We start from the raw sequence: 24,129 nt of genomic DNA, 5'->3' as shown, positions 1-24,129 counted from the left end.
TTAATTTCTTACTCTTTGATCAAGTCACTAAATCGATGATATCTCATGAGCTATGTAATTATGATCGAACTTCAAACAGTAAACCAAAACTTGATTTGTCTCTCCAAAATCGAGATCGTTCTTCGATTTTGGTTCTAAACTCGAAATCGAAATCAAAAGCTTATCAGAACCAGAGTTGTATAAAATGATAATCGGAAAGTGAACCTATTTCAAGCTTCAAAATGCAAAGTATACACGTATGCTTTGAACTATTTCAATAACATAATCAAATTCACACTTTTTTAGTAGAAAATGAAATTATTATTAAATTTTGTATTGTAATTATTGAAAATTGAACTCAATCAGTTTGCAAACTGTTTATCTATATCTGCACTCTGTTGACACAAACACTTTAGATGCTAAAGTAGAAAAGAATCATCCAGTGTTTTGGACATATAAATAAACAAAAAATTCTTTAAAAAAATCTGAGGAGGATTTCCTGTGCAGAAATGGTGCTTCTTGGATTTCGAGAACTAACTGCATCCACACCAGTCTCAGGAGGATGTTCACAACCTGCAAAAGCACTCGTTACGGTAAGTTTTCTTTTACAGACTATAAAAAACATGAAATAATGTAATATTACTGAGACTCACTATAGCAACGAAGTACACAGCCTTGTTTGACACCAAAAGCTCGTCTCCCAACCATTGGTTCTTGGAGCTTCTTTGCAAAAGACCCTAATCGATAACAATATCCCATTACGTGTTATATATCGTGGTAAAACTAGAGCTTGAAGAAGCCAAGATTCTCCAAAACGGTCCTCATCTGAGATCATGATAAAGTAATTATTTCTTTTTTTACATGTAATTTCTGATCTTTTATCTGCATGTGTACTTATAGACTGGTGCAAGGATGCAGTGCCATGCACTTCCAACGAGAAAGAAATGACTCGAACGGTATATAATGTTGAGGGGACAGAAGGTAATAAGCAGCACCACCTATTCCATTCATCAAAAGCACATAATCAAATATTTTGGCAATTTATTAATTAATGAGCATGTGCAGAAAAATGTACTCAAACAAACTGTATTAACGTTAGGTATGTTGAACTCTTGGTATAAATTAGTGAAGGAAAAAGAATTTCTTAAGGTACCTGTACAGTGGGAATATAGAGTCCATATACTGTCCTCGTCCCGGATGATTTAGAAGTTCCGGCGCATGTATGGAGACAATAATAGCAGCAACAAGTCAAACACATCTCATCGTATTGGCGCTCGTAACCGTCTCATTCATCGTAGCCGTTCCCCATTAAACTGAGAGAAAATGAAAATCCAATCTAAGGTCTGACGATTATGTATTCTGTAGAGAGGACCCCAACAGTCTCACTCACGAGAGGTCCGTTCTAATAATTTTATTCATGAGTAAAATAATTTCCCAAAAGGACTTCGCTTGTATCGGCCAAAATTCCATCTCTAATAAAAATATCATATGTATCATGAAGTATTAAATATATTTGAAATGACAAAAATATAATTACTTTTTATTTGATTCAAAAATACAATAAAGATAATTTTATCATTTTAAATACATTTTATAACTCAATTTTTAACTCACAGGTAATATTAATGTTTCACAAAAGATATAGTTGCAACCATGGACATTATAATCGTCACGAAATTTGCACATTGTTCACGGAAAGCAGTAAATGAAAACAAGAAAAAAAATTATGGACGATAATAATTATGCTTTGGAAAATATAATCATGGAGTTAATCAACTCTCAACTACGATGCTATGCTATACTCAACACTTGAAAAGTGTAATTATACAAATGATATTGTGCAAAGGCTATAAAATCCTATATCAGTAGCAATGCTGTAATTGAAGCCAAAAAAGAGAGAGACGCAGGAAACTTAGGCCCTCCTTCAACAGAAAGCCTTATACCTTTGGATGGAAAAATAACTATCCTCAGGCTGTGGTTTCATTAGGTGAAACGACTACGTTTCCATCGGGGAAAGGACTGCACCCACCTTTGGGTTGTTTTTCTTGCAACTTTTCCATTTCTTCTCTGTGGAAAACTTCAGATTGCATATCTGGGGTGATATTTTTAACGTGCAGCCAAGTAAGTTGCCAAAAGCTGTCTCCCCCGACAGGATCGCTCGGCACAAGAATCCCACTTGTCTTCATGACTAGGAGTACGTTCTTGAGAAGCTCGGGAACTAATTCGTGAATTTTCTCGCTTCGTTTTCCTCTGAATCGCAGCTTCATGTGTCTTTCCATGCAGCTAAGAACCTTCAACCAGAGTTGGCAGAATGATGTTGACTGCGAGATATCTCGCAGGGACTGTAGAAATGCTTTGGCTAAGACCTTGAGCGAAAGAATAATCGATCCTTCTATGCTTCTATAGTCCTTCGGAGAACTTTGTTGGGCCGTTTCCAGTAGTTCATCAAGCAACGTGAAGATCACTGGATCAAAACATTCTAGCCATAGATCAGTCGTTAAACAGATACCATCTGAGGCCAAGCATCTTTGTAACAGTAAAATAGCATGATTCCTGACCTCTTCTCTCGGATCCAAACATAATTTTCTCAGCCCCCGAACAAGCCTCATCCACATTTCGAGTATATCCTGAGATATCTTTATAGCCGTCTCCTCGTTCACAGCTTCCTTGGTGTGGTTAAACCATCTTACCAGACAAACAACTGAACCAGCCATCAGGTCTAAAGATCTCACTGAGCGATCAACTTGACCTACGCGAGACTCAGCAAACTGCCTGGCAGCATTCAAGCAAAGCACGTAATTTGTAGGCAACAAGTGAGCCCCCTCAGACATGACATATGATAGGGTCTCAAACCCAGCTTCGGATGCTTCTGGATGCCGAGCAGTGATGGAAAGTAAAGATATGATTGTCCGCCAGCCCATATGAGATCTTATCTGCATAGCATTTGCTTTCACGAGATGCGTCACTTCCTGTGTGATTTGTTCACAGTAAGCATCAGCAACCCGGGCATCAAGTTTCAACACTAGTTGCAGAGACTTGAGAAGCTCATCAGTGAGGTTTTCTTTGTAAGGAAGCAATCGCTGGCAGATACGAAGGAGCCCAAAGACAGCCTTCTCTACAAGAGTACCAGGCATTACAGATGACTGAACAACATTGGAAATGTGATCGTACACATTTTGCCATAGAAGCATGATTCTGTCCCGGTTGTTTAGAGTGATTGAAATCAGCAAATCCAGACAAAAAACAGCTGTGACTTCATCTTCCAATGAGCTATTACCTTTGAGAGGACGTCCTGCTGCCACAACAAGGGCGCGGACAAGCTGGGATAGAGAATCTGCTTGCAAGAACTTACTCTCAGCAAAAATATTATCAATGTGACAATTTTTCACAGTCTGGAGGGCAACCTGACGAGCAGCAAGCTGTTCTTCCGAGGGCTGGGGTGCAGGTTCTTCTGCATCAAGAGATAGGAGTAGGCTAAACCGGCCCATAATGCCAGATGATTTTCTGGAAGGAATAGTTGCTGGCACCTGAGAAGCAGGTGATTCTGAAGGTTTCACGTGATCATTATCAGGATAAGCCTCCAAATCATCAGCCACATCCCTGGCAAGACGAGCGGGAAGAAGGCCCATCTTCTGCAGACTCAAAATGCAATCTAACATGTTTCTCCAGCCTGAGCGAATATGGTCACCGTAACAGTTACCAATGGTAAAAACTCCCACAGTTGCCATCCTAGCTTTTATATCATTTCCAAAACTAAGAATTGATTTTTCATTAAACAAGGGATTCAACAAGGTTGTAAATTTGCAAAGGGATACAACCAAATCATCCAATATTTTACCAAAACTGTAAGAGGCAGAAAGTTTAGCAATGGCCAAAAATCCACTGATACATGACTGCAAAACACCTTCTTGCTCTGCATGATCAAATACCACAGATATAGCAGCAACTGATGGGCCAGACAAAATAGCAAACATGTCATAGTCAAGGTAGGATCCAGGATCACAGAAAATAAAAGGTGCTGCATGCTTTGCTTTGTGTATTAAGCCAATCCAATGACTTCTTGTGAAAACTGCAACACCTCCTTGATCTGGAAACATACGGATTTCGTTTTCACAGATAGAGTGATAAAGATCAGATAAAAAATCTCGAGGAAGATCATCTCCCCCATTGATTTTCCGGTTGTTGCGAATAAAATCATCTTCACTCATCTTCTTCTTGACCTGTACATTGTGTTGATCCGTATTAAGCATTATCAAAGAATATGACAACAGGAGAGCAGCATCTTTGTTGACCAAAATATGGGGTGATTGCTCAAAATAGCTCTCGGAAAATGCTTCTAGCACTCTCTGTATCTTCTGAGACTCACCAGGTAATCTGAAAGCTTCCAAGAAAATGCGCAAAGCAGTGTCCAAATTCATGTCCCGAAATTCAAATGTCCTTGCGAATTCATGCAGCACTTGTATGCAAAATTCATCATGACTCCCCAGAAAATCCCCAATAAGATTTTTATCCAATCCAGCTGTATATCTGAAGAAATATGCTACACTGATCGGGTCTAGTTTGCTAGGCAACAAATGTAATTCTTGAAGATATTCCAGGCCTTTTTTGGGATCCCTGTTGAAGTGATCAACGCCAATCAATAACTTCCTCTTTATGTGCTTCATGTTATGTACAAATGGAACCCAGTGATGAGGTCGAACATAGTCATTACATTTAGCTGTCCAAAATGGCTCATAGTCGTTAAGTTCTAGGGAGGGGGAGGCTTCCCCAAAACCTGATGAATCATGACCTATTCTTTCAGCCATACCCTGAACCAAGGCAATCAGACCATCTAGCGCAAGGGTGTTCATTGAAGATAAAGGGCTGTTCACTGGAAAGGCGCTCTTTGATAACAGGTTGGCAAGGTCTTCGAACACGTTGCTGCAGGATATGTCACAATCATAGTTGACATACAATTCAGTGACAAACATAGGTTGCCTGCAAAAGTCAACAAGAGCCTCCATAGCAACCTCCTGTTGTTGGTAAGAAGCTCCATACTTGCTTTGTGAAATTCTCAACAACACACCAGAAATAAATTCTGCAAGCTGTAGTCTTAACTTGGTTCTAAGATGATGATAAAGATTCAGAACAATGCTACATACTGTGGAAAGAATTAGTGGACTCATTGACAAACCAAAATGCATCAGGTTGTATAGTAATTCCTCCTGTATCAACATCAATAGTTTAGGATGGTTTCCAAAAGAAGCCCCACCTAACTCTATAGCGGAATTAATCAAACCTAGAGCAAACAGAGGAACATCTTCATCATATGCTATAGGATTTGATCTGGGACCAATATCAATAATCTCCATCACATTTAAAAGAGAGCACAAGAAATGGAATATTTCAACCATTGCCGGAATCCCATAAGGATCTGTCATAGAAGAATCAGAACTCATGGAGCTAATTTTTTCATGAACAATCTCTGTTGTTTTATCATTCGTTTGCGCTGCTACTGTATCCATTGGAACATCTGAAGAAACTGCAAGAGGCTCATTGCCTGATTCGGTTCTATGGTAACCATTGACATGTTTATTACCCTGCAGAGACTGAGTATGTGCAAACACAGCATCCTGCAAGTAGAATCGCAAACGAATGGAGAAATAAGAAAGTGGACCGAGATCACACTTTTCAAGGAATTACAAAATGGAGCAGCACCGCAGTAACACTTTCACAAGTGAATGGAGGAATAAGAAAGTGGGCCACGGTCACAAATTTAAAAGAATACAGGATCCAGAATCGGTGTACTAAGACCGCTCAACCATGTACAGAGTTGAATTAATCATCCGAATCTTACAGACGATAGTTGAGAGTCTTAAATAATAATCTTTAGGAAAGTAAAAGTTTTAATCAAACATGAAGAGGCTCACACAACTTTGAAAAATACTTTGATTTTAACTGCTAACACTACCTTTGAAAGCCAATATTCCTGCACCTATACGGGTATCAGGTGTCCAAGAAAAAAATTATATTCTATTGCATAGTTTAATCTATCCAAGATCTCTCTTCATATCTAATATCGAAGAGCAGCATATTCCAATTTATGATACAATTAACAAAATATAAATTTGACTTGGGACCAATATTTATCAGAGTGGCAGACACATCCCGCAGATGTAAATCTGATAAAAGGATGTCTAATAAAATGAGAAGAACTCCTTTGTTACCTCTGTGTGAGATTGGCTTCCAGGCGCCAATCTGTGACAATTTCCATCTATAGAAGGAAGGTGTAAAAAAATACACCTGATGAGTTCATGCATCGTATGACGAGATATCCTTTGCAGTAGTTCACTTTTAGAACTTGCCTGATGAACTATCCGAAAGCAAGTAGTCACAATCCCACATACATGATTGTTGTTCAAGCTAACTGATGCTTTAGTTTTCATGCATGCCAAAAGAACTTGAAGAATCTTCATCAGTGCAACTTCCTCAGAAGCAGGATCAGTCACCTCAAAACGGCAGCTTGTCACAGCATCAACAATTGGATGTAAAGCATTATCTATATTACCAGTTTTCGAATCAATTATATCTAAATTTAAGATTTTGTAAACAGATGATAATGCGACACCAGTAATTGGTGCACCAGTTTCATCTGATTTGATGACATCCAAAAACGGCTGAAGGTACAGAACTGGATCAACACGATGCCACTGGTTTTGCCAAGAAAAGATCTTTTTTCTGAGTTCCTTAAAAGATATAATGAGAGAATGCTCAATCTGCTCCTCATCAGCAGCATAATGAACACCCCATCTCACATTTCTCCTCATCACAGCCAAAACGGCACCAATTTCTGAATTCAACATACATGCTAAGGTACCACCAGAAGGATTGGAAAAACCGTTTAGTTTCTCAACCAACACATCAACTTCCTGCTGCCGATTAAGACAATTCATACTGATCCTGCTTATTCAAACTCTCAGAAACTTCTGCGTAATGCGCACATAAAGAGAGCCTGAAAGTCAGGCTAAAGAATTCCCTGCCTGATTTTACAGAGAGATCAGTAAGATTGAAATACAATGAGATATGGCAGGTATACCTATAAAAGCAGGTTAAACTCCATTTAAGATTGATACAGCAAAACTAGTTTGATATCATTCTACTGAATGGATGATGTAACAAGTACAATAACGACTCTGTGTTAATGAGCCGGTATATGAAATATGAAAGAACCCCATGAAATCAGCTAGCAAGAGACAAAAACAAAAGTTGAAAATGAAATTCAATCACACATGACTGCATTTCTACAACGAAAAGAAAACAAAATAGAGACAAGATGTGTATAGCATGGAGTGGCAGATCTACACCAATTGGAACCTAAATCCAGCATTCAAATGAACTCACAGCAAGATCTATAGCATCACAAATCCACAAAGCGAAATGCAATACGATTTAACAACCGTGAGCTTACAGACGAATGATTCATCATCCGAATTGTAGGAACAGATAAAAAAAGAAATGAAGAGACTAGTACCAGATCGATTGAAGATCAAAGCGAGGAGTTTAATGGGTGTTTGGTTTTCTTCCTCCGCAGGAAGTCATCTCCAATTCTCCATCGCTGCCACTGCCTGCGGTCACAGAGGGGGACAGTTTTGGTAATTCGAAAATTTATGTTGGTCAAAATAATCTCTTAGTCGTTAGCACTTGCAAACACGTTTATAGTTTCGCTAATCAATGTTGATTACGTTTTATGTGCGTTGAAAATGAAGTACAGTTTGAAGAATAAAGAATATTTGACACACTCCATCATTAATGTGTTTTCTTTGATTGATTAACCTTGTGAGTTGGGTGATGATCGAATAAAATCTTGGACTATATATTAAAAGTTCAAAGCTTTGTCTCAGCTGAGGAGTAAGAGAGATCGTTTCTATGGTCTTCTGAATCTGTGATGTAACATAAACTATTTTTTGATCGATTCTGTGAGATTTTATTATTATTTTTTAAATTGATTTTGTGCTTGTTTTGTTAAATTTTTTCCAATCTTGCAGCTTAGTTTGTGGAAGTGAGAGATTTTAGCAATTGAATTTGAGAGATTGAAGGGATGATTCTTTTTACGCTTTTGATTTCAGTTGGAATAAACGTTGCAATTCGTTTACTTTTCTTGATCCTCTAGTATATTCTAAGAAACCAGCCAAGAAATGATGATGGCGATCAGGTTGTTTGGGGCTTTTTGGACTAAGAATTGACCTAGATAAATATGAAAAGTCACTAGAAGATACGGAACACAGAACGTTGGAAAGGTAACACACTCTGTTTATAAATGATAATTATGCATAGTATATTTTTAAACACAACGTATATGGCTAAAACTAAATGTGCCACCTGGTTGTATCTTTGTCATTATACATGAATTGATGACGTTTCTCGTACGAATCAATAGTATTCCATTGTCCACGTGTGTCAACTTTGATATATGCTTTCTCTATTCAGAGGCATGACACACTAGTCATCTTATTATGGACACTGTCAAGTTTTCTCTGAATGATATAGCTCATATGTTCAATCTGAAGATCAATTTATTTTTAGTATAGTAGTTCAATGGAAATATATGGTTGTTCGGAGTTTTTTTATTAGCTGATATGGTTTATGGCATCTCAATTACTCTCACTTATGGTACAACATAATTGAAGCTAGCGCCACAAAACATATGATCAGAAGGAAGAACTGAATTGACTTGACTTGGTATGTAACTTTGTGTAACAGAATATGATTAGTGTACACGATCAATAGTTCAAGAACGAGCCTGACATATGGTTGAACCTGTCGTGGAATATAATTTGAGGATGGACGGCGCATGCTGTATGGATTTGGATCAAGTGTTGAGACCCTAGCATTGTCACTGTAGAAATGCAGTATGATGAGGCAGCATGTTTGCTTCGTGGGGCTAACACAAGAACAATTTTCTGGCCGCGCTCGCCGAATTCTTCCTCCACTCCTGCTTTGCCTTCAAAAATGACAAATTTTCTTCTTAGCAGGCTTAAAGCAAGAAGCAATAATGTCTTGAATCCAGGCTCGAATTCTTCGTCTTCATCTTCGTCTTCCATTGCTTTTGTTGATCAACAAAAACAAGCATTAGAATACACAGATGAAGCAGGACCTGATAAGTTAGAATCCCATTTCACAGATTTCTTTAACTATTCTGATGAAGGTTATTGCCTGGAACACATCAACATGATTACTACTGACGAACACAATTGCTTGAGCTTCGTGTCAAGCATGACACAAACTGAGAGCGCATATCATCGAATCAGTGAGCATGAATCCGATGATCTCCTGCAAGAACTCGAAATGGAAATGAATTTCAAGGAAACGGCACTGCCGCCAGTCTCGAACCTGTGGACTTCAAATTTGTGGACGAAATCGAATACTCGGCTTTTGAAGTTAGCGAGGAGATTTCAAGGCCAATGGACTAAGAAGACGAACCCTTGATGCTGACTGAGGCTATAAAGGGAATGATTTACGAGAGGAAATTTTCTGCTTCACTTTATGCATTTAATGGGATAACAGAGTGCATGAAGCTGAAGATGAAGTATTCTTTGGACAGGTCTGATCAGCTCACAAGGCTTCGAAACGCCTGTAAACTGAGCCAAGAAGAGATTAAAAATAGCACAATCAAGCAAGAAAAAGTGGATGGTGAAGATGAGATTTCTGGGGATTTGTTGAATCGAGATCGGGAACTGTTTCTGTGGAACTCAATTGAACTTGCTCCTATTGGCTTTGTCAATCAACTCAAGTACTCTCGAGTAGATGATTAATGATTATAGAGGAAAATCATTCATAATTTTGGAATCTTAAAGATGACCCATATTATTATTTGGCTATCAATGTATGAACGAAAATTAGACTTATTCTATTCAACAGATCAAATTTAGAACAACATAATTTATATCACAATTCACAGCCTACATTAGATACTCAGTGAATGAATTATTTGAACATTGCTGCATACCACATCTGACTTATTTTTAACTGTCAAAACACAAAGATTCCAGAAATTCCTGATTCCTTCTAGGAACTTAAAAATTGCAAAAAGAGAAGTTAGCAAGTCCAAGCGTTGTGGAATCCAACTCCTTATGAGAGGGCCCAAAAAATCTGCTTGGCTCGCACGACATTCATCTGTGAGCAAGAGAGTCGGCACTTATCTGACCATAAATATATATATACCGCATCAACTTATGATTGCCCGCAGATTGCTAGCAGACTCATCTCCATTCTGATGATAGTCATGTATGGGATTCTTAGCGTTTAATCCATCTGCATTTCATGTCATATTACCCAATCTTTTTCCAGAAAACATTTAACTCTTTCAGAGCTTTGAGAACTTCTGACATTATCTCACCAGGATGTGCTCGCGACTATCAAAAAAGGCAGAAGATATCATGATCACCATGACAAACTTACTGGAATATGGGAACACCATCTGTCCGGTCTCCTGTGTGTCCGAGAAGAACCTACCCTGCCCGGAGAACCGAAGAGGAATTTTCTTTTATTCTCATATGCTACACTACCGAAAGGGGGCGAAAGCGGTCATTTCTTGATAGAAAGCAAGATCAATTTCTAGTTCCTTTAACTCTAATCGTTTCTAATAAGTATTTATCTATTTTTCCTTTTAGATATTCAAGAAGTATACCCAAAAGATCATTGATGAACAATGTCTCTAGAAATAAGATAGCGAGAAAATCTTGTGGACATGTATTCCCCTCTAGAATAAGATCGTCAATTGTTTTTTTCTTGCATTAGGAACTAATATCTGGCTTGTCGATTGTGTGTCTTTCACTCCGACATGCCGAAATAATTTTTCGTCGTTCCTTATTCTCGAGGAAGGATTGACACGTGAGATAGTCGCAATGGTGAAGAAGACGCACAAAAAAATAATATTTTTTCAAAAAGTTTGGTCGGATTGAATATTCATCTCAGAAAATTGATATGTGAGATAATCTTATTGGAGTTTTTGTGTTTTAAAAACGAAATTTCACCAATGTTATCCCCTTATATTTCCCATATATATAAATAATGTATCACTCGATCCTGTTAACCAATTAATTAAATAATATTAGTTTAATTTTGTTTTTCTAACTAAGACAATTAAGTAAATATTTACAATAAACGAAGACAACTAAATAATATTTTTAAAAAAAATATATATAAATTAAAATTCGAATGAAATTAATTTCCTTCGGAACTTCATTTTATTTCCACTTTTATATAGTAATATCAATCACTCAAATTAGGGATGACAATTTCCTCCGAACTCGTTGGAGGATCCGATACCCGACTCGAATAGAAGAGGGTATGGAGGGATTTTTATACCCGATTAAATAATTGGGNTTGTTTTTCGTATTGTTCATTTAAATAATTTTTTAAATATTCATAACTTCATTGAAATAATTTAAATTTAAAAAAAATTCAATTGTATATGATAATTGGGTATTTGGGTAAGGTATGAGTATCCGATAATCCGATGGATATAGGGATAAAATTCAATACCCGATGGGTATGGGGATGGATATGAGGATGAATTTAATAAATAGATATGAGAATGGATGTATGAAATACGACCCATACCCTACCCATTGTCATCCCTAACCCAAATCCAATTAAGCATATCAGGAGAGTTTGGAATCTCAAATTTAATCAATATCTTTATTTCTTTAAGATGATCGGTACAATTAAGATGCTGGATTTTTTTAGAAAATTTCGCTACCAACGTTTAAATCAAAATTCTTATTTATATTTAAAATAAAAAATAATATTTTGACATAAAATAATTTTTTTTATAAATCACACGAATAAAATATTATTCTCACAAATTCTCGTGAGATCGTCTATCATGAGTTTTATGAAATCGAGAGGATGGAATATACAACTATTTAATCATCACATGACACATTAATAATCAACACTCTCCTGATAACAAATCAAAGGGAATATCAAATATTGGTCTCATTAACTATAGGAAATATATATTTTATTAACATCTTTAATTTTCATCTAGTCAAGCCTTCTCAGTAAATAATCAACCTGGACTTGCTTTGTTAGCGGCATGATCCAATTATCATATAGATCAGAAACTAGACATGGATTTATCTTGTAAACAGGATTGTTGACATCTTCGCCTCCATCAACCGTCAATTCTTGTCCAAATCTTCTGGTTTTTTGTTCTACCCTTCTTTTCACAGCCTCTTCCACTGCAGGATGCGTCAACAAATCCATCAATTGGGCCCGGTCCTACAAGACATATTGAAACAACCTCATAAAATTCTACACTAATTTTTGGCGTGCGTGTGCATGAATAATCTTCACATTTAATTTTATTATCAACTTACTTGTGCTCTAATGGCAGACTTGTAAGCATCTTGGGATGCTCGAAATTTCGCTTCTGCTACAAACTTACCATAATGAATTCTTTTTGATAGAGCCTGCAAATATATTCATAAATCAAAAAGAAAGAAAAACCATACAACACTAAACCTTTCAACATTGAAATGTCACCAAGCATGTCGTATTCTGCAGATTTAACAAGTTTCACATAGTTGAAGTGCCAACTTGGTATCTAACATTCAACTGGAAGTGCATGTCAATCTAGATATCCACCAACAAACTCTAATTTTTGACAAAAAGCCCGTAAGTAGCTTTTGAAATGTAAATAAAAAGTAAATGAAAAATATTCAAACTTTAACCATCAAACACAATTCCCCCAAGATAATGGACCAAAAAATGTAATAAAAGAGGCACATGCTCGAATTTATTTATGTGCTAACTAGCTTGAACAGCAATGTTATAGAAGCTTCTCGTCTAAATATATACACACAGTAAAAAAAGAAAAGAGAAGTGTAAACTATTTTTACATGAAGGGAATATCTCCCAGTGACTTGACAAATTGTATACCTGCAAGCAAATTATGTCACAAGTCGCTGCCGATCCATAATTACCATCATCGCCTTCTTTAGCTAATATTGGGAGAAGACTTCTGAAGTACATCTGCCATATTTGAACATTAATGTTGATTGCATCGGCTGCAGGTTGCAGAACCTGTAAAGCCAAGAGAGAAATCATTTTAATATTTGATGCAGAAAAGGTGAAGGCGAGAAAGAATGGTGAACTTCATGTCAATCAACTCCAAGAAAAGACGAGACCTCTATAGCTTACCTTTGGATACTGCAATGGGGGTAATATTGGCTCTGGTAGATCATCAGGGAAGAAAGGGTGCTCATCAGGGCTTTCGTATCTTCCAACCTTTACCAAACTATGTTCAGAAACTGCACGAATTTTTACAGCTGAAAGGTTCAAAAAAGATTCAATATACCTTTGCATGAAGTTTTTCAGTTTCTCGGACAATATACTCGACCAGAGAACCTTGGAACCCATTCAAGGAACCATTGGAATCATATGTCTCTGCATTGTAACGGAATTGAGCCCTCTCAACCAGACTGAATATGATGCTATCCTCTTGCTGAATTAAGGAGTTTCTGATACCTTCAAGCGTATAGCTTTGAGTCTCATCTACCCTGGTTTTTGGTGCCAATCTGAAAGGAAATGAAACTGGCCTAAAGACAAGTTCGACTGAATGGGACAAGAATGCACGCAAGAGAGTAAAATGCATCACAACCATCGCAAAGGAACCGGAAAGAAACATATGTTTAACAAAGAAAGTCAACTAATTGATGTCCTTTGTAGAAATTTATATTGCACTCCCATTTATTTTTGCCGCACAAATGTGCTAATTGTGCTTTCTCATGTTAAATCGATTACCAAAACTTCTTGTGTATCATGTCTTCTTGAGGTCATTCCATACAACAATATTTTGAAGGCAACTTATGACAAATTAAAAAAAAAATTCTGTCTTTTATATATGTATTTTCAAATAAAATTTTCGCACACCAGACTAAAAACTTATGGTACACTCCTGAGGGCTTGAATGCACGCAAGAGAGTAAAATGTATCACAGTCATCCAAAAAGAACCGAAAAAAAAAATATGTTTAACAAAGAAAGTAGACCACCAATTGTCCAAAGCATAAAGTTCAAATAATCAGGTTCAATTACTTCATCTGAATAACAAGAACAGCCAACTAACATGAACAATATATCAACCACCTCAAAGGCTTAATCCTTATTTTAGGGCCTAAAATAAGGAGCTTTCGACACAAAAATGCAAATTTAATAGCAAACCTCCCTTAACTGCAAATAAATAAACCAATTCAACAACTGAGAAACTGCGCACTGAAAGCAAAATGACAATATCCATTAAAATAAATGTCTCCGTTGAAACAATCATGAAAATGGCTAAAAACAAAAAGGGAAACACAAAAAAAAAAAAAAAAGAAAAGGGAATTCGTTTGTTACCCTACGGGAGCTGCAGAAACTTGTATTGCCAGAATGCCACGCTCCTGAAATCTGGAGTTGAGTACTCGAAAGTTGCCATTCTTGCGCCATGTTGGAGGGGCGGCAAACAGAGTATTAGGCAATGGAACCTTCGAACTGACGGTCCTCAACAGCTTCGCCTCCATTTTTCAAGGAAAACGAAGAAAATTATTTTACAAGGCACACAAAACAATGGTGAAAAGTGGTTGATTTTCCTTTCGTAAAATCAACGAAGTTGTTATTGTGCCTTGGGTGGCAGACAGAGGGGGTGTGGGTGTAGTAGGTGAGATGTGCTCATGTGACGAGAGAGTTTTCGTTTGGTGGAGATTTGCCCAACCGAATATTAAATTCATAAAAGATCTTTAATTTAATACCAATTACCACAACTAATTATAACTATTTTTTCTCTCGATAATTTTAAAATAACAATATAAATAGATACACCTGTTAATTAAAATTTTCAAATATACATTTTACTTTGAGATATATATAATCTTGAATTTATTTAATATAAGATTCTTATAATGTTAATATCCTTAACTATATTACTAAGAAAGAACACATTGCAAACAACTTTAATCCATTTGATTTATAAGTAATATTTTAAACATAAAATATAATATTGAAACAAATTATTATAAGACAATCTTATAAAAAATTTGTCTATGTTAAATGTTGGTGGGTGGCAATTGTCGAGTTATTATTATTTTACTGTGTAAAATAATTTGATTTGATTTGATCGGTAGGATATGTGGGCTTTAATTTATTTATGTGGTGAGGATCCTTCATATACGGCGGATTAATTGAGAGTTTTAAAATTATTTTGTAGTTTTTGATATGATATTAATAATTCTAAATCCGGCGGATTAATTGAGAGATTTACGATTATTTTATAGTTTTTGATATGGTATTAATAATTTTAAATCCAATAGGTAATTTTTTCTATTTTTGTTTCTCCCAAATATATAAACATGCATCTATATTTAACAAAAGTAGGTCTCTTGTGAGACGGTCTCACGAATCTTTATCTGTGAGACGGGTCAATCCTACCGATATTCACAATAAAAAGTAATACTCTTAACATAAAAAAATAATATTTTTTCATGGATGACCCAAATAAGAGATCTGTCTCACAAAATATGACTCGTGAAACGGATTCACACAAGTTTTTGTCATTTAACAATATTTCTTCATCACTCGAAATATTGCAGTGTTCTTCTTGGCAACAGCTTCCTATCCAAGCAATTTATTTGGTTAAATATTGACTCCAAATTGATGTTTTTGGATTGTAAAGTGTATTTGGTTCAGTTTTGCTATTTGAATAATATATATATATATATAATTGTTTATTTTTTTATTGGTAAATAAATTTAATTAACAACTGGTTTACTAACCTAGAACAAGGTTGTTCTTCTCTCAAAATTTGAAAAACAGTAAACTAAAATTATGTATTTCAAAATAATACTTTTTTTTTATGAATGGAAACTTGATTTTAAAAAAAATAAAATAAAATGAGTCCCCAGCCCCAATCCCCGTGGCAAGCACTATATTTTTTATTCGACAATAAGATTTACCCGTGACGTACATATTTTTTTAAGCATAGATTTACACATTTTGGTTGGTATGGTAGTAAGCATTGAGATTATTTGATTTTTTTTCTTCAAAAAATTAAATTTCAAATTTTATATGATATACTCTTTAATATAATTTTAAAATTATCTCAAAAGCCAAACTATACTTTAAACTCCGACATTCAATCAATGCTTTGAGTTCGATTACAAATGAAAGAAATTATTACTGATTATAGAAAGTTCCATATGCCCATGTAAAAAAAAATCAAACTTTATAGCTAAATTCCATACAGATATGTATTTCTACATGGTTGAAATCTTTATTGGTACCATGTCTAAATAGTACGAATGTTATGTCTTAAATTACTTGGACATTGTCGAGAAAATAAAGTTGACTTCAAGTTGACAACTTATGATTTTATATATAGACAACAGTCACGGTCCACGGATCGAGCCAAGTCAACCCAAACTAATTTTTTTTATATATATAAAAGAAAGAAAGATAGATAGATGTATGTAAAAAAAAAAACTATAACATCACGTTAATGTTTGTAAATACTTAAAAATAATAATTATGAATTTTTCTTTTGAAAAATGTGTAAAATAAAAATTCATGATCATTTTTTAAAAATACATTTGTAAACGTTATCTTAGTAGTAATTATGATAGATTCAAATACAACTAAAATTGATGTCATTTGAAATCATCGCTCAAATATATTTTTGAATTAAATTTTTATTACAAATCAAATTCATCAATTCAAATAAAATATAATATTTCGAGCTACAAAATGCTCAGCCACATTCACCTGCACTGATTTGTTTGGTGACGAGTAACACATACATACATACATGTGGTGTTATCCTGAACCCTATGCTCTAAGATAATGGACTCGTAGATGCTTGGAACCCAAGTGTTAATGGGTTTAATGGGAAATTTTTGGGCTTTTGGGCCCGATAAAGATTTGATTATTGAACAACGTTACATTGTTTTTATTTATCACTCTATATGTGATTAATATCAAATAATGATCGATCGATCGATCTATATATGGGATATCTATCGAGGAGAGGGCGGGGGGACATGGAAAAAAATCCATATTCCTAATATATGAAAATCTTTTGTAAATAGACCTAACTTTTGTGTCGGTTAAATCCTCTTACCTTCAACTAAAACTATAGATACGTAAAAAAAATTATTGTATAGTTCACAAATTACTACGGTAAACTCAAAATTTATTGAGTATACACATGACAAAAAGAGGCTGCACGCGAGTCCTCGTATAAAATGCATTATAAATCTTTTTTTGTAAATAGTCATGATATCACAAGTTTGTTGTTACGTGTCAGATGACTATTAATTAAGAACAATTGTCACGCTCCTTAAATTTTTTTAAAAATAATTATTATTATCAATTGTCGCACTATAAATGACTCATTTTGGTGTTAGTGGTGGTGTTTGTTTGTTTGTTTGTTTGTTTAATTTATTATTTTCTATTGGTCAATTATGTGAAGATTTGATATAACTGATGAGTCGATGTTCAATTTCATTCAATGAAAAAGTTTTTTCCCATCATTTTCAAATTGACATATACAAGTAACCAAACGATTCTTGCAATTCATGGCTCCCATCTAACTCTCTTGACCCCAAACAATATTGATTACATATTTCAACATGAGTAGTGTCTTTATCCACTCAACACGTGACACGTGAGTTGAGTGGATAAATCAAGTTCACTCATTCAACCATGATATATGCATAAGTGATCATGATTCATCACTCAGCACATGTATCATGTGTTGAGTGGATTAGAGCACCACCACCTATGTGGGTAGTATCTACAAAGCCTTGGTCCTAAATTTGGATCTTGTGTTACAAACCATTATCTACAGGGAAATGACTTTTAGTTGTCAATTTCTAGGAAATGTTTCGACAAATCAAATGAAAAAAGAAAAAATAAGTCTTTAGTTGAAACACCAAAGTCCCACTTAAAAAATGCAAAAAAATTCCAATTTCTCTAAAATTTTTGATTGTCAAAAAGCACTGCGTTTGCGAGACTCGCGGTGACAATCTCGAACACTTTCCTCCTAATAAACGAAAATGTTTTTGTGTTGGCATTTTTTTAAATGGAATTTGTTGGCCATGGTTTACGCAATTAATACATTTATTTTATGGCAAATAAAAAACATAAGATGGATCTGATGTAAGATGTATCTAAAGTTGCAAAACAACCACCTGAATTCTGAATTACAAGAAACTGAACTGAACTGAACTTAGCACCAGGGAAGGTAGGTGTATTGCTAAGGAGCTTGGATATCTGGGTTTCGGTTATAAAATTTAAGAAATTTAATTCTTTAATTAATACTTCAAGAAAAAGGCTATTTTTTAAAAAATTGAAAAATATGGCTTTAAGATGGTTAGAATAATTAAATTCCTCAATTCAAAATTCGGTTTGGTAAAATTCTGATATACGAATTTAGTTTTGCAAAAAGGCGATTAAATTAAACTGAATAAAGTTCATCTTTAGATTTTTATAATCACTTTTACTAGATTTATTAATTTTAAATATTGTTTTTTCAAAAATAATGGTTACAAACCAAAATAATCGTTTCGATCTGTTTGATTTTAATTTTTTAATTAAATCAAATTTGCTGATATTTTGGTATAACTTAAAATTTGTTCAACCCTGATTTTGGTAATATTATTATTGTTGTAAATTTTAAAATTTTACCAGTATACTATTATTAATGACACTTTTTTTATATTATTTATTATTAGGGTTTTTGAAAAGAAATTATTTAAAAGAATTATTTGATTTTTTTTGGAGGAAGAATTATTTGATATTTTGGTAAATGTATTTATATTTTGCATAATTTAATTAAAGAAAACCTTTCACTCCCACTTCACTCGACTCCGACCTGGTTCCTCTGTGTGTTTCTCTAGACAAATGAGCAGCTGCAAAACCCTAATCCGTTCTTCGGTATCATTCGTGGAATTCAGAGCATTTATACCCAATTCAACTTTCCTTCGCTATCTTCCACTTCATTCTGGTAACATCCATTGAATGTCTGTGTTTTTTAGGTTTCAAATTTGTGCTGTTTGAACCAAGTTTTGATTTTTCCCCGTTAATGTAGGGCTTAGGTTCAAATCTCACAAGACCTTTTCAATTTCCAGAAGCTTTGGTTGTGTGAGTTGCGCTAGTTCATTACAGACCCCGGAACTGCCTCAATTTTCGAACAAGGATAATGTGGAGGAGTTGCTTTCGAAAAACAAGGACGATGTTTTAAGATTGATGAAACTGGAACGACGGTCCGAAAATGATCATGAACATGGGAGTCGTTGGTTTCCTTATTTGAATAGATTCAAAACAGGAGATGGATATTTAAGCAGTACTGAAGTGTTGGAAGCGATGGATCCGTATATAATGGACGTGAGAAAGGAGAAGTTTAGGAATGCGGTGATAAACCGCACCTATTCCTTGTGTTTGGTGGTCGAAGGATTAACCGATTTTGGCAATGTTTCAGCTGCTTTTCGTTCTGCTGATGCCCTTGGTTTTCAGTCTGTCCATGTTGTGTCCTGTGGCAACTCAAGAAGGTGCACCACTGCTTGAAGCAAAAAACTCTTTTTTATTATTAAGCAGATGGTTTACTTGGTCTTTCTCATGCTTGGATTGCATATATTTTTTTTTATACTACTCAAAACTTATGTTGTATGTCTCCACCCCATAACTTGAGAACATTCATTCAATAATTTACCATTGACTTCATCTTTGCATAATAAAACGTTGTCCTTGATTCATTGTGGCTGCTTCCTCTTATAATAAATACTCTCTTGCCTACAATGTAGATATAGAGACAACCGACATGTTAGCATGGGAGCTGAAAAATGGTTGGATATCGAACTTTGGGGTTCTGTCAAAGAGTGTTTTGGAATTCTAAAATCACGCGGTTATAGAATTGCCACAACTCATTTGGGGATCGATGCGGTATGAGTAAACGAGTACAATAAATTGATAAATATCAATTTGTCTTCTACTCCAATTTTGATATTGCTTTTGGTGGAAAGAAATTCTTTAAATTTCAGTAACATAGTATAACAGATGGAACTTTCTCCAGGTATCTGTCTATGACATTGACTGGTCATGGCCTACTGCAATAATCGTTGGAAATGAACTCAAGTATTTCTTTTCTACCCTCCAGCTTTGTGGCATTTATATATGTGTAATCGGTTTTTTTTCTTTATAGTGAGAATAAAGTGCTTCAATTAATAAACTCTTGATTTTTTTATCGAACATCACACCATTTTTGGGGTCAGAAACCTTAGTTAGAAGTTTGCGTGTTGATGTTATTAATTTCAGGGGCATAAGCGCTGAGGCTCTGGAGCTATCAGATGTGCACTGCAGTATTCCTATGAGAGGCATGGTAGATTCATTCAATGTCTCTGTAGCTGCTGGACTTGTTATGCACCAAGCTGTACTTGACAGGACTTTACGCATGGTAATGTCACCTTCTCCCACAACCCATTTACTTGGGTAAAATTAATACTGTAAAATATGTCGAGCTGTCTTACAAACACTTTTATGTTGTAATATCTCGAATGTCTTTCATTTTATTTTTAAATTTATGGTGTAGGGTTGTCATGGGGATCTAATGGAAGAAGAACGACAGATCCTACTAGCCGAGTTTTATCTGCGCCACAGTAATAGCGCTTTGAGCATTGCAAATGAATTTGCCGCAAGGAAGTTAACGAGGACAATGTCAAAACTTTAAGGCCTTTTATCGGCTCATTGCACTGATGTTTTATTGTACAAATGTCGAATAATTACTGCAGGCTTCAGACAGGTACTTTTTCAATTTCTACTATTGATCCCCATAGCTAATACACTTTCACTGTGGTTCTTGTTTTGTAACCATCCATTAATGCAACGTGTGACACTTATTTAGCTGTCAGATTTGTTCAACTCTACATGAAAAAAGGGCCAAATAGTACTAAGAAACTGTATTGAATTTTATAATTAAAGTTTCGGTATGTAACTTGTTCTTAAGACAAGTGTGTTGAATTGTTGGATATGATTCCCATCCAAGGTATATCTTTCCAACATTTCTAGCCATTCCGCAAGTCTTTCTATCTCAAAAAACTTGACAAAAAGACGGGTAAATTTACAGGAATGGACTCTCATAATTCCAACAAATTCTGATGACTTCTGATTATTAGAAACCTCTAGCAGGAAGGACGCCTAAAAAAATCAGTTACAATTCACTTATCTGATATATTGAATCAAATATAAGTCAGGCATTTGATGAAGGCACAAGCAAGCAGTTGGCGTTTGATGGACCGAAGAAGAGCTCCAAGCAGAATGAAGAACCACAGATTGATCTGCCTTTTTTTCCAACTTTGTCTAAATCTCTAAGAGAGAACTGAAACAAAAACATCACAAACTTTTAGTGAAAATCAGAGTCTGTTGGGAATGTAAGAAGTACCTGTGAAGAAGGTACCTGCAACAAACTGCTAGTAATGAAAGCTGTGTTGAAGCATGCATAGAAGAGACGCCCCCCAATTAGTTTTTCATAGAAAATTATTCGAATATCTCCTCTAATCTGCCAGAATCTCAAAATGAATCAGTTTTTCTGGGGTTGAAGTGCCAAAACAGTAGACCATGTTAAAAAATAGCAGGAAATCGTACGTGTACTGGTTTCTCATAATCATAACCAAGACAATTCTTTTGGTAAATTATGGACCTTTCAGTGTCCATTTGAGCTACCAACCGAGGCTTTACTGCTTCTTCCTGCCCTTCACACTTGAGAAATGAGTAATAATATCGTGGGATATTTGGTCTTTCGTAACTTTTTCTAATTTTTCTGCAACAGCTCTTGGAGACTTCTACTGGAGGGCAATACCGCTTCCCAGGATTCTGCACGACGAAGGTTGAATAGATAAAAAAAAAACAAGAAAACATCATAAGAGCTTAGGTCCAGCCAAAATGATATTTTTTTTTTTTTGGAGTGCAGGTACCTCTTGCAACTCAGAGACCACGACAAAGATATGATCAATGTCGACTGTGTCATATAATCGAATACGCAGCAGCTCTCTTCCACATGGTTTTGGTAAATTGACATGAAGATGACCAAGGTTAACTCCTCTGGGAAAAGAAAGTAACTTTTCCCAGTATCCAACATACCGACGTTGGCTTGGTATTGAGACCTACAATGCTTAAAGAATCAAAAATATCCAATGAAGTAGGATTTACTGTGTCCGTAGTGGTTATTTGTAACTATATTTTTGTTCAAACAAAAATCAATTATTCCGCAATAGAATTGCCAAGCTCTTTCGTTTTGTTCCTTTTAAGTTTTCATAAAGAACTCGACTACTGAAATATATACACCTATGAAACTTACTCCTTCATTATTCGTGGTTCGTCTCTCTGCATATACTTCCATAGCTTTCTCTGCTGACATGCCAGTGTAAACTAGATAAGAAGATACCATTAGCCCAGTTCGTCCCTTTCCTGCCTGCACATAAGTTAGCCGAAAACGGATAAAGAAAGCTTCCACCTGATTTTTTCTGTAACTGTTTCGTTTCAAAATGACGCAAACTAGCGAATACCCAACCCAACATCCGAAAAACTAGTGTTTTAGCGAGGAAATATTACAGATTTAGGAGTCTTTACACAAACCTCTTGTGCAGTTGATATGGAATCATGTCGCATTTCTATGATTGAAAAGTACTAGAGGTTTCTACTTACCATGCAGTGCACAACTGCAATGTTCTTTGGATCACTAGATAACCAAGAATGGACATCTTCGCAGAAGGCCTTGATCATTGAAATCGGAGGAACATGGTTATCGTCAAAGGGGTATCTCTCCGCACGGCCGTCAAAATGGGATGCATCGTAATTTTCTTCTATGCACAAGTTATACACCTTAATATATCAAACATCAGACTAACGTGAATGACAGTTTCGAAATTTTGAAGAACCGATTCTGAACATATGATGCATACCTTATAATGACCAGAATGTCTCATTTCCAGCACAGACTTGACCTGCCATAGGGGATTACGATACATGGCTCGCATATGTTCTGCGGGGAATGACATTGCTAATAATCTATCAGTTATGTAGGTCATGTCAAGATCATACCCCGCAACTAGCATTCTCCTCCTTTTCTTCGACACCAAATTTCGTATGTAATTCCTCCATAGACAATTCACCAGCCGATTCTGAACATGCTTCAGATTCACAATTTCAGCCCTTTGTTGCTCTTTTCTCGAAAACTTTAACCCCATCTGGCCGCTACATGAATTGAGCGAGAGACCTACACATATCACGAGACAGTCTAACGTCACGAGACAGTCTAACGTCGCAATATAAATTATGATGAGAACCGAACGTGGAATATTTGGCAGAAACAATAAAGAAAATCCCAAGAACATACACAAACGCTCCAATAGTGCCAACCAAATAAAAGTAGCACAAAATATTTGCCTTACAGTTTGATTCAAGAATCCTTGTTGAATCAACCAAAGTGAATCAAAAGCCAATAAATTTGGTCCAAGAATCAAGAAAATGCAGAAATGGGGGGCCCTTTTGAAAATCTGAGGCTGTTTCTTAAGGGGGACACAATGAGGAGATGAACGGGCTCATGACCAGATGCGGTGAGTGGAACAAATATTTTGTGCTATATTTGGTGTTTCTGTCCAAAATCCAGGCGGCCTTAAACTTGGGAGAAAATGAAGCCGCATCACCGGATATGTATGTATATGTACGTGCGTGCGTGTTTATGTGCGTGCACATTTATTTATTTATTGATGATTATTGATTATTGGAACACTTTTCTTGTGTTAAACATGCATAATTATTTGATCACGTCGCTAGGCACTAATTGATGATTGACAATACAACAATTTTAACAGAATATCTAAAAAAAATTGTCATATTATTCTAGCTAAAAACAGGATGCACTGATTGTGTTAAACTGAAAATTTGGAATCTAAGCATCTAATTCATCGAGCTCAACATTATCTTTATCTGTTATAGAAAATCTTTGATCAACTTGAATTCCATTCTTCTTCCAAAAGAATAATTCAACTTCATTCAATATTATCATTTGGCCTTGGCGACATGAACATAGAGGAGCGTGGTTGTAGGCTTGCGTCACTGCCACCGCACCATCCTTTAATACA

The 24,129-nt window shown here is 35.6% G+C and overlaps 4 protein-coding genes across 10 annotated transcripts; 1 reads left to right on the top strand and 3 right to left on the bottom strand.

Moving 5' to 3' along the window:
• Positions 1-1,695: 1,695 nt before the first annotated feature.
• LOC140974447 (ARF guanine-nucleotide exchange factor GNOM-like) lies at positions 1,696-7,713 on the bottom strand. Of its 2 annotated transcripts, none has more exons than XM_073437905.1 (3): positions 7,490-7,713; positions 6,186-7,054; positions 1,696-5,591 (listed from the first exon to the last, which is right to left on the bottom strand). In XM_073437905.1, the coding sequence occupies exons 2-3, from the start codon at positions 6,909-6,911 to the stop codon at positions 1,947-1,949; spliced, it is 4,371 nt and encodes a 1,456-aa protein (XP_073294006.1). In that variant the 5' UTR covers positions 6,912-7,054; positions 7,490-7,713; the 3' UTR covers positions 1,696-1,946. The 2 variants fall into 2 exon arrangements, with proteins under 2 accessions (XP_073294006.1, XP_073294005.1); XM_073437904.1 differs by having other exon boundaries at positions 6,186-6,998; positions 7,490-7,712.
• Positions 7,714-11,836: 4,123 nt separating this feature from the next.
• LOC140974446 (chorismate mutase 1, chloroplastic-like) lies at positions 11,837-14,655 on the bottom strand. Its single transcript, XM_073437903.1, has 6 exons — positions 14,360-14,655; positions 13,322-13,541; positions 13,165-13,251; positions 12,904-13,047; positions 12,342-12,434; positions 11,837-12,243 (listed from the first exon to the last, which is right to left on the bottom strand). Exons 1-6 carry the CDS (start codon positions 14,521-14,523, stop codon positions 12,007-12,009), a joined length of 945 nt encoding a protein of 314 aa, XP_073294004.1. The 5' UTR covers positions 14,524-14,655; the 3' UTR covers positions 11,837-12,006.
• A 4,183-nt stretch (positions 14,656-18,838) lies between these two features.
• Positions 18,839-22,282, top strand: LOC140974445 (uncharacterized). Of its 5 annotated transcripts, XR_012174790.1 has the most exons (8): positions 18,839-18,998; positions 19,083-19,542; positions 19,795-19,933; positions 20,064-20,125; positions 20,306-20,444; positions 20,580-20,789; positions 21,816-21,872; positions 21,957-22,282. XR_012174790.1 is itself a non-coding variant. In XM_073437902.1 (6 exons), the coding sequence occupies exons 1-6, from the start codon at positions 18,896-18,898 to the stop codon at positions 20,715-20,717; spliced, it is 1,041 nt and encodes a 346-aa protein (XP_073294003.1). In that variant the 5' UTR covers positions 18,839-18,895; the 3' UTR covers positions 20,718-20,793. The 5 variants fall into 5 exon arrangements, 1 of the variants encoding a protein (XP_073294003.1); XR_012174789.1 differs by having other exon boundaries at positions 21,816-22,282; XR_012174792.1 differs by lacking the exons at positions 21,816-21,872; positions 21,957-22,282 and adding an exon at positions 21,114-21,611.
• LOC140974444 (phosphatidylinositol 3,4,5-trisphosphate 3-phosphatase and protein-tyrosine-phosphatase PTEN1) lies at positions 21,148-23,671 on the bottom strand. 2 transcript variants are annotated; one of them, XM_073437900.1, is made up of 8 exons: positions 23,382-23,671; positions 22,948-23,261; positions 22,691-22,867; positions 22,344-22,457; positions 21,961-22,149; positions 21,632-21,859; positions 21,444-21,545; positions 21,148-21,365 (listed from the first exon to the last, which is right to left on the bottom strand). In XM_073437900.1, the coding sequence occupies exons 2-8, from the start codon at positions 23,230-23,232 to the stop codon at positions 21,237-21,239; spliced, it is 1,224 nt and encodes a 407-aa protein (XP_073294001.1). In that variant the 5' UTR covers positions 23,233-23,261; positions 23,382-23,671; the 3' UTR covers positions 21,148-21,236. The 2 variants fall into 2 exon arrangements, with proteins under 2 accessions (XP_073294001.1, XP_073294000.1); XM_073437899.1 differs by having other exon boundaries at positions 23,437-23,670.
• Positions 23,672-24,129: the final 458 nt, after the last annotated feature.

This window comes from Primulina huaijiensis, chromosome 3 (assembly GCF_012295235.1).
Source record: "Primulina huaijiensis isolate GDHJ02 chromosome 3, ASM1229523v2, whole genome shotgun sequence".
NCBI lineage: Eukaryota > Viridiplantae > Streptophyta > Magnoliopsida > Lamiales > Gesneriaceae > Primulina > Primulina huaijiensis.
This window is presented reverse-complemented; position numbering and strand designations above follow the sequence as displayed.

Excerpts from the sequence above, each read along its gene's own strand:
- LOC140974446 (XM_073437903.1), bottom strand. The coding sequence starts at position 14,523 with ATGGAGGCGAAGCTGTTGAGGACCGTCAGTTCGAAGGTTCCATTGCCT. Across the intron at positions 13,542-14,359 it reads GTTTCTGCAGCTCCCGTAGG|ATTGGCACCAAAAACCAGGG; the intron begins GTAACAAACGAA and ends ATTTCCTTTCAG. Across the intron at positions 13,048-13,164 it reads CCCCATTGCAGTATCCAAAG|GTTCTGCAACCTGCAGCCGA; the intron begins GTAAGCTATAGA and ends TTGGCTTTACAG.
- LOC140974444 (XM_073437900.1), bottom strand. The coding sequence starts at position 23,232 with ATGGGGTTAAAGTTTTCGAGAAAAGAGCAACAAAGGGCTGAAATTGTG. Across the intron at positions 22,458-22,690 it reads TTGCAGTTGTGCACTGCATG|GCAGGAAAGGGACGAACTGG; the intron begins GTAAGTAGAAAC and ends ACTTATGTGCAG. Across the intron at positions 22,150-22,343 it reads GAACCACGAATAATGAAGGA|GTCTCAATACCAAGCCAACG; the intron begins GTAAGTTTCATA and ends TAAGCATTGTAG.
- LOC140974445 (XM_073437902.1), top strand. The coding sequence starts at position 18,896 with ATGAGCAGCTGCAAAACCCTAATCCGTTCTTCGGTATCATTCGTGGAA. Across the intron at positions 18,999-19,082 it reads CTATCTTCCACTTCATTCTG|GGCTTAGGTTCAAATCTCAC; the intron begins GTAACATCCATT and ends CCGTTAATGTAG. Across the intron at positions 19,934-20,063 it reads CTCATTTGGGGATCGATGCG|GTATCTGTCTATGACATTGA; the intron begins GTATGAGTAAAC and ends AACTTTCTCCAG.
- LOC140974447 (XM_073437905.1), bottom strand. The coding sequence starts at position 6,911 with ATGAATTGTCTTAATCGGCAGCAGGAAGTTGATGTGTTGGTTGAGAAA. Across the intron at positions 5,592-6,185 it reads GAAGCCAATCTCACACAGAG|GATGCTGTGTTTGCACATAC; the intron begins GTAACAAAGGAG and ends TTCTACTTGCAG.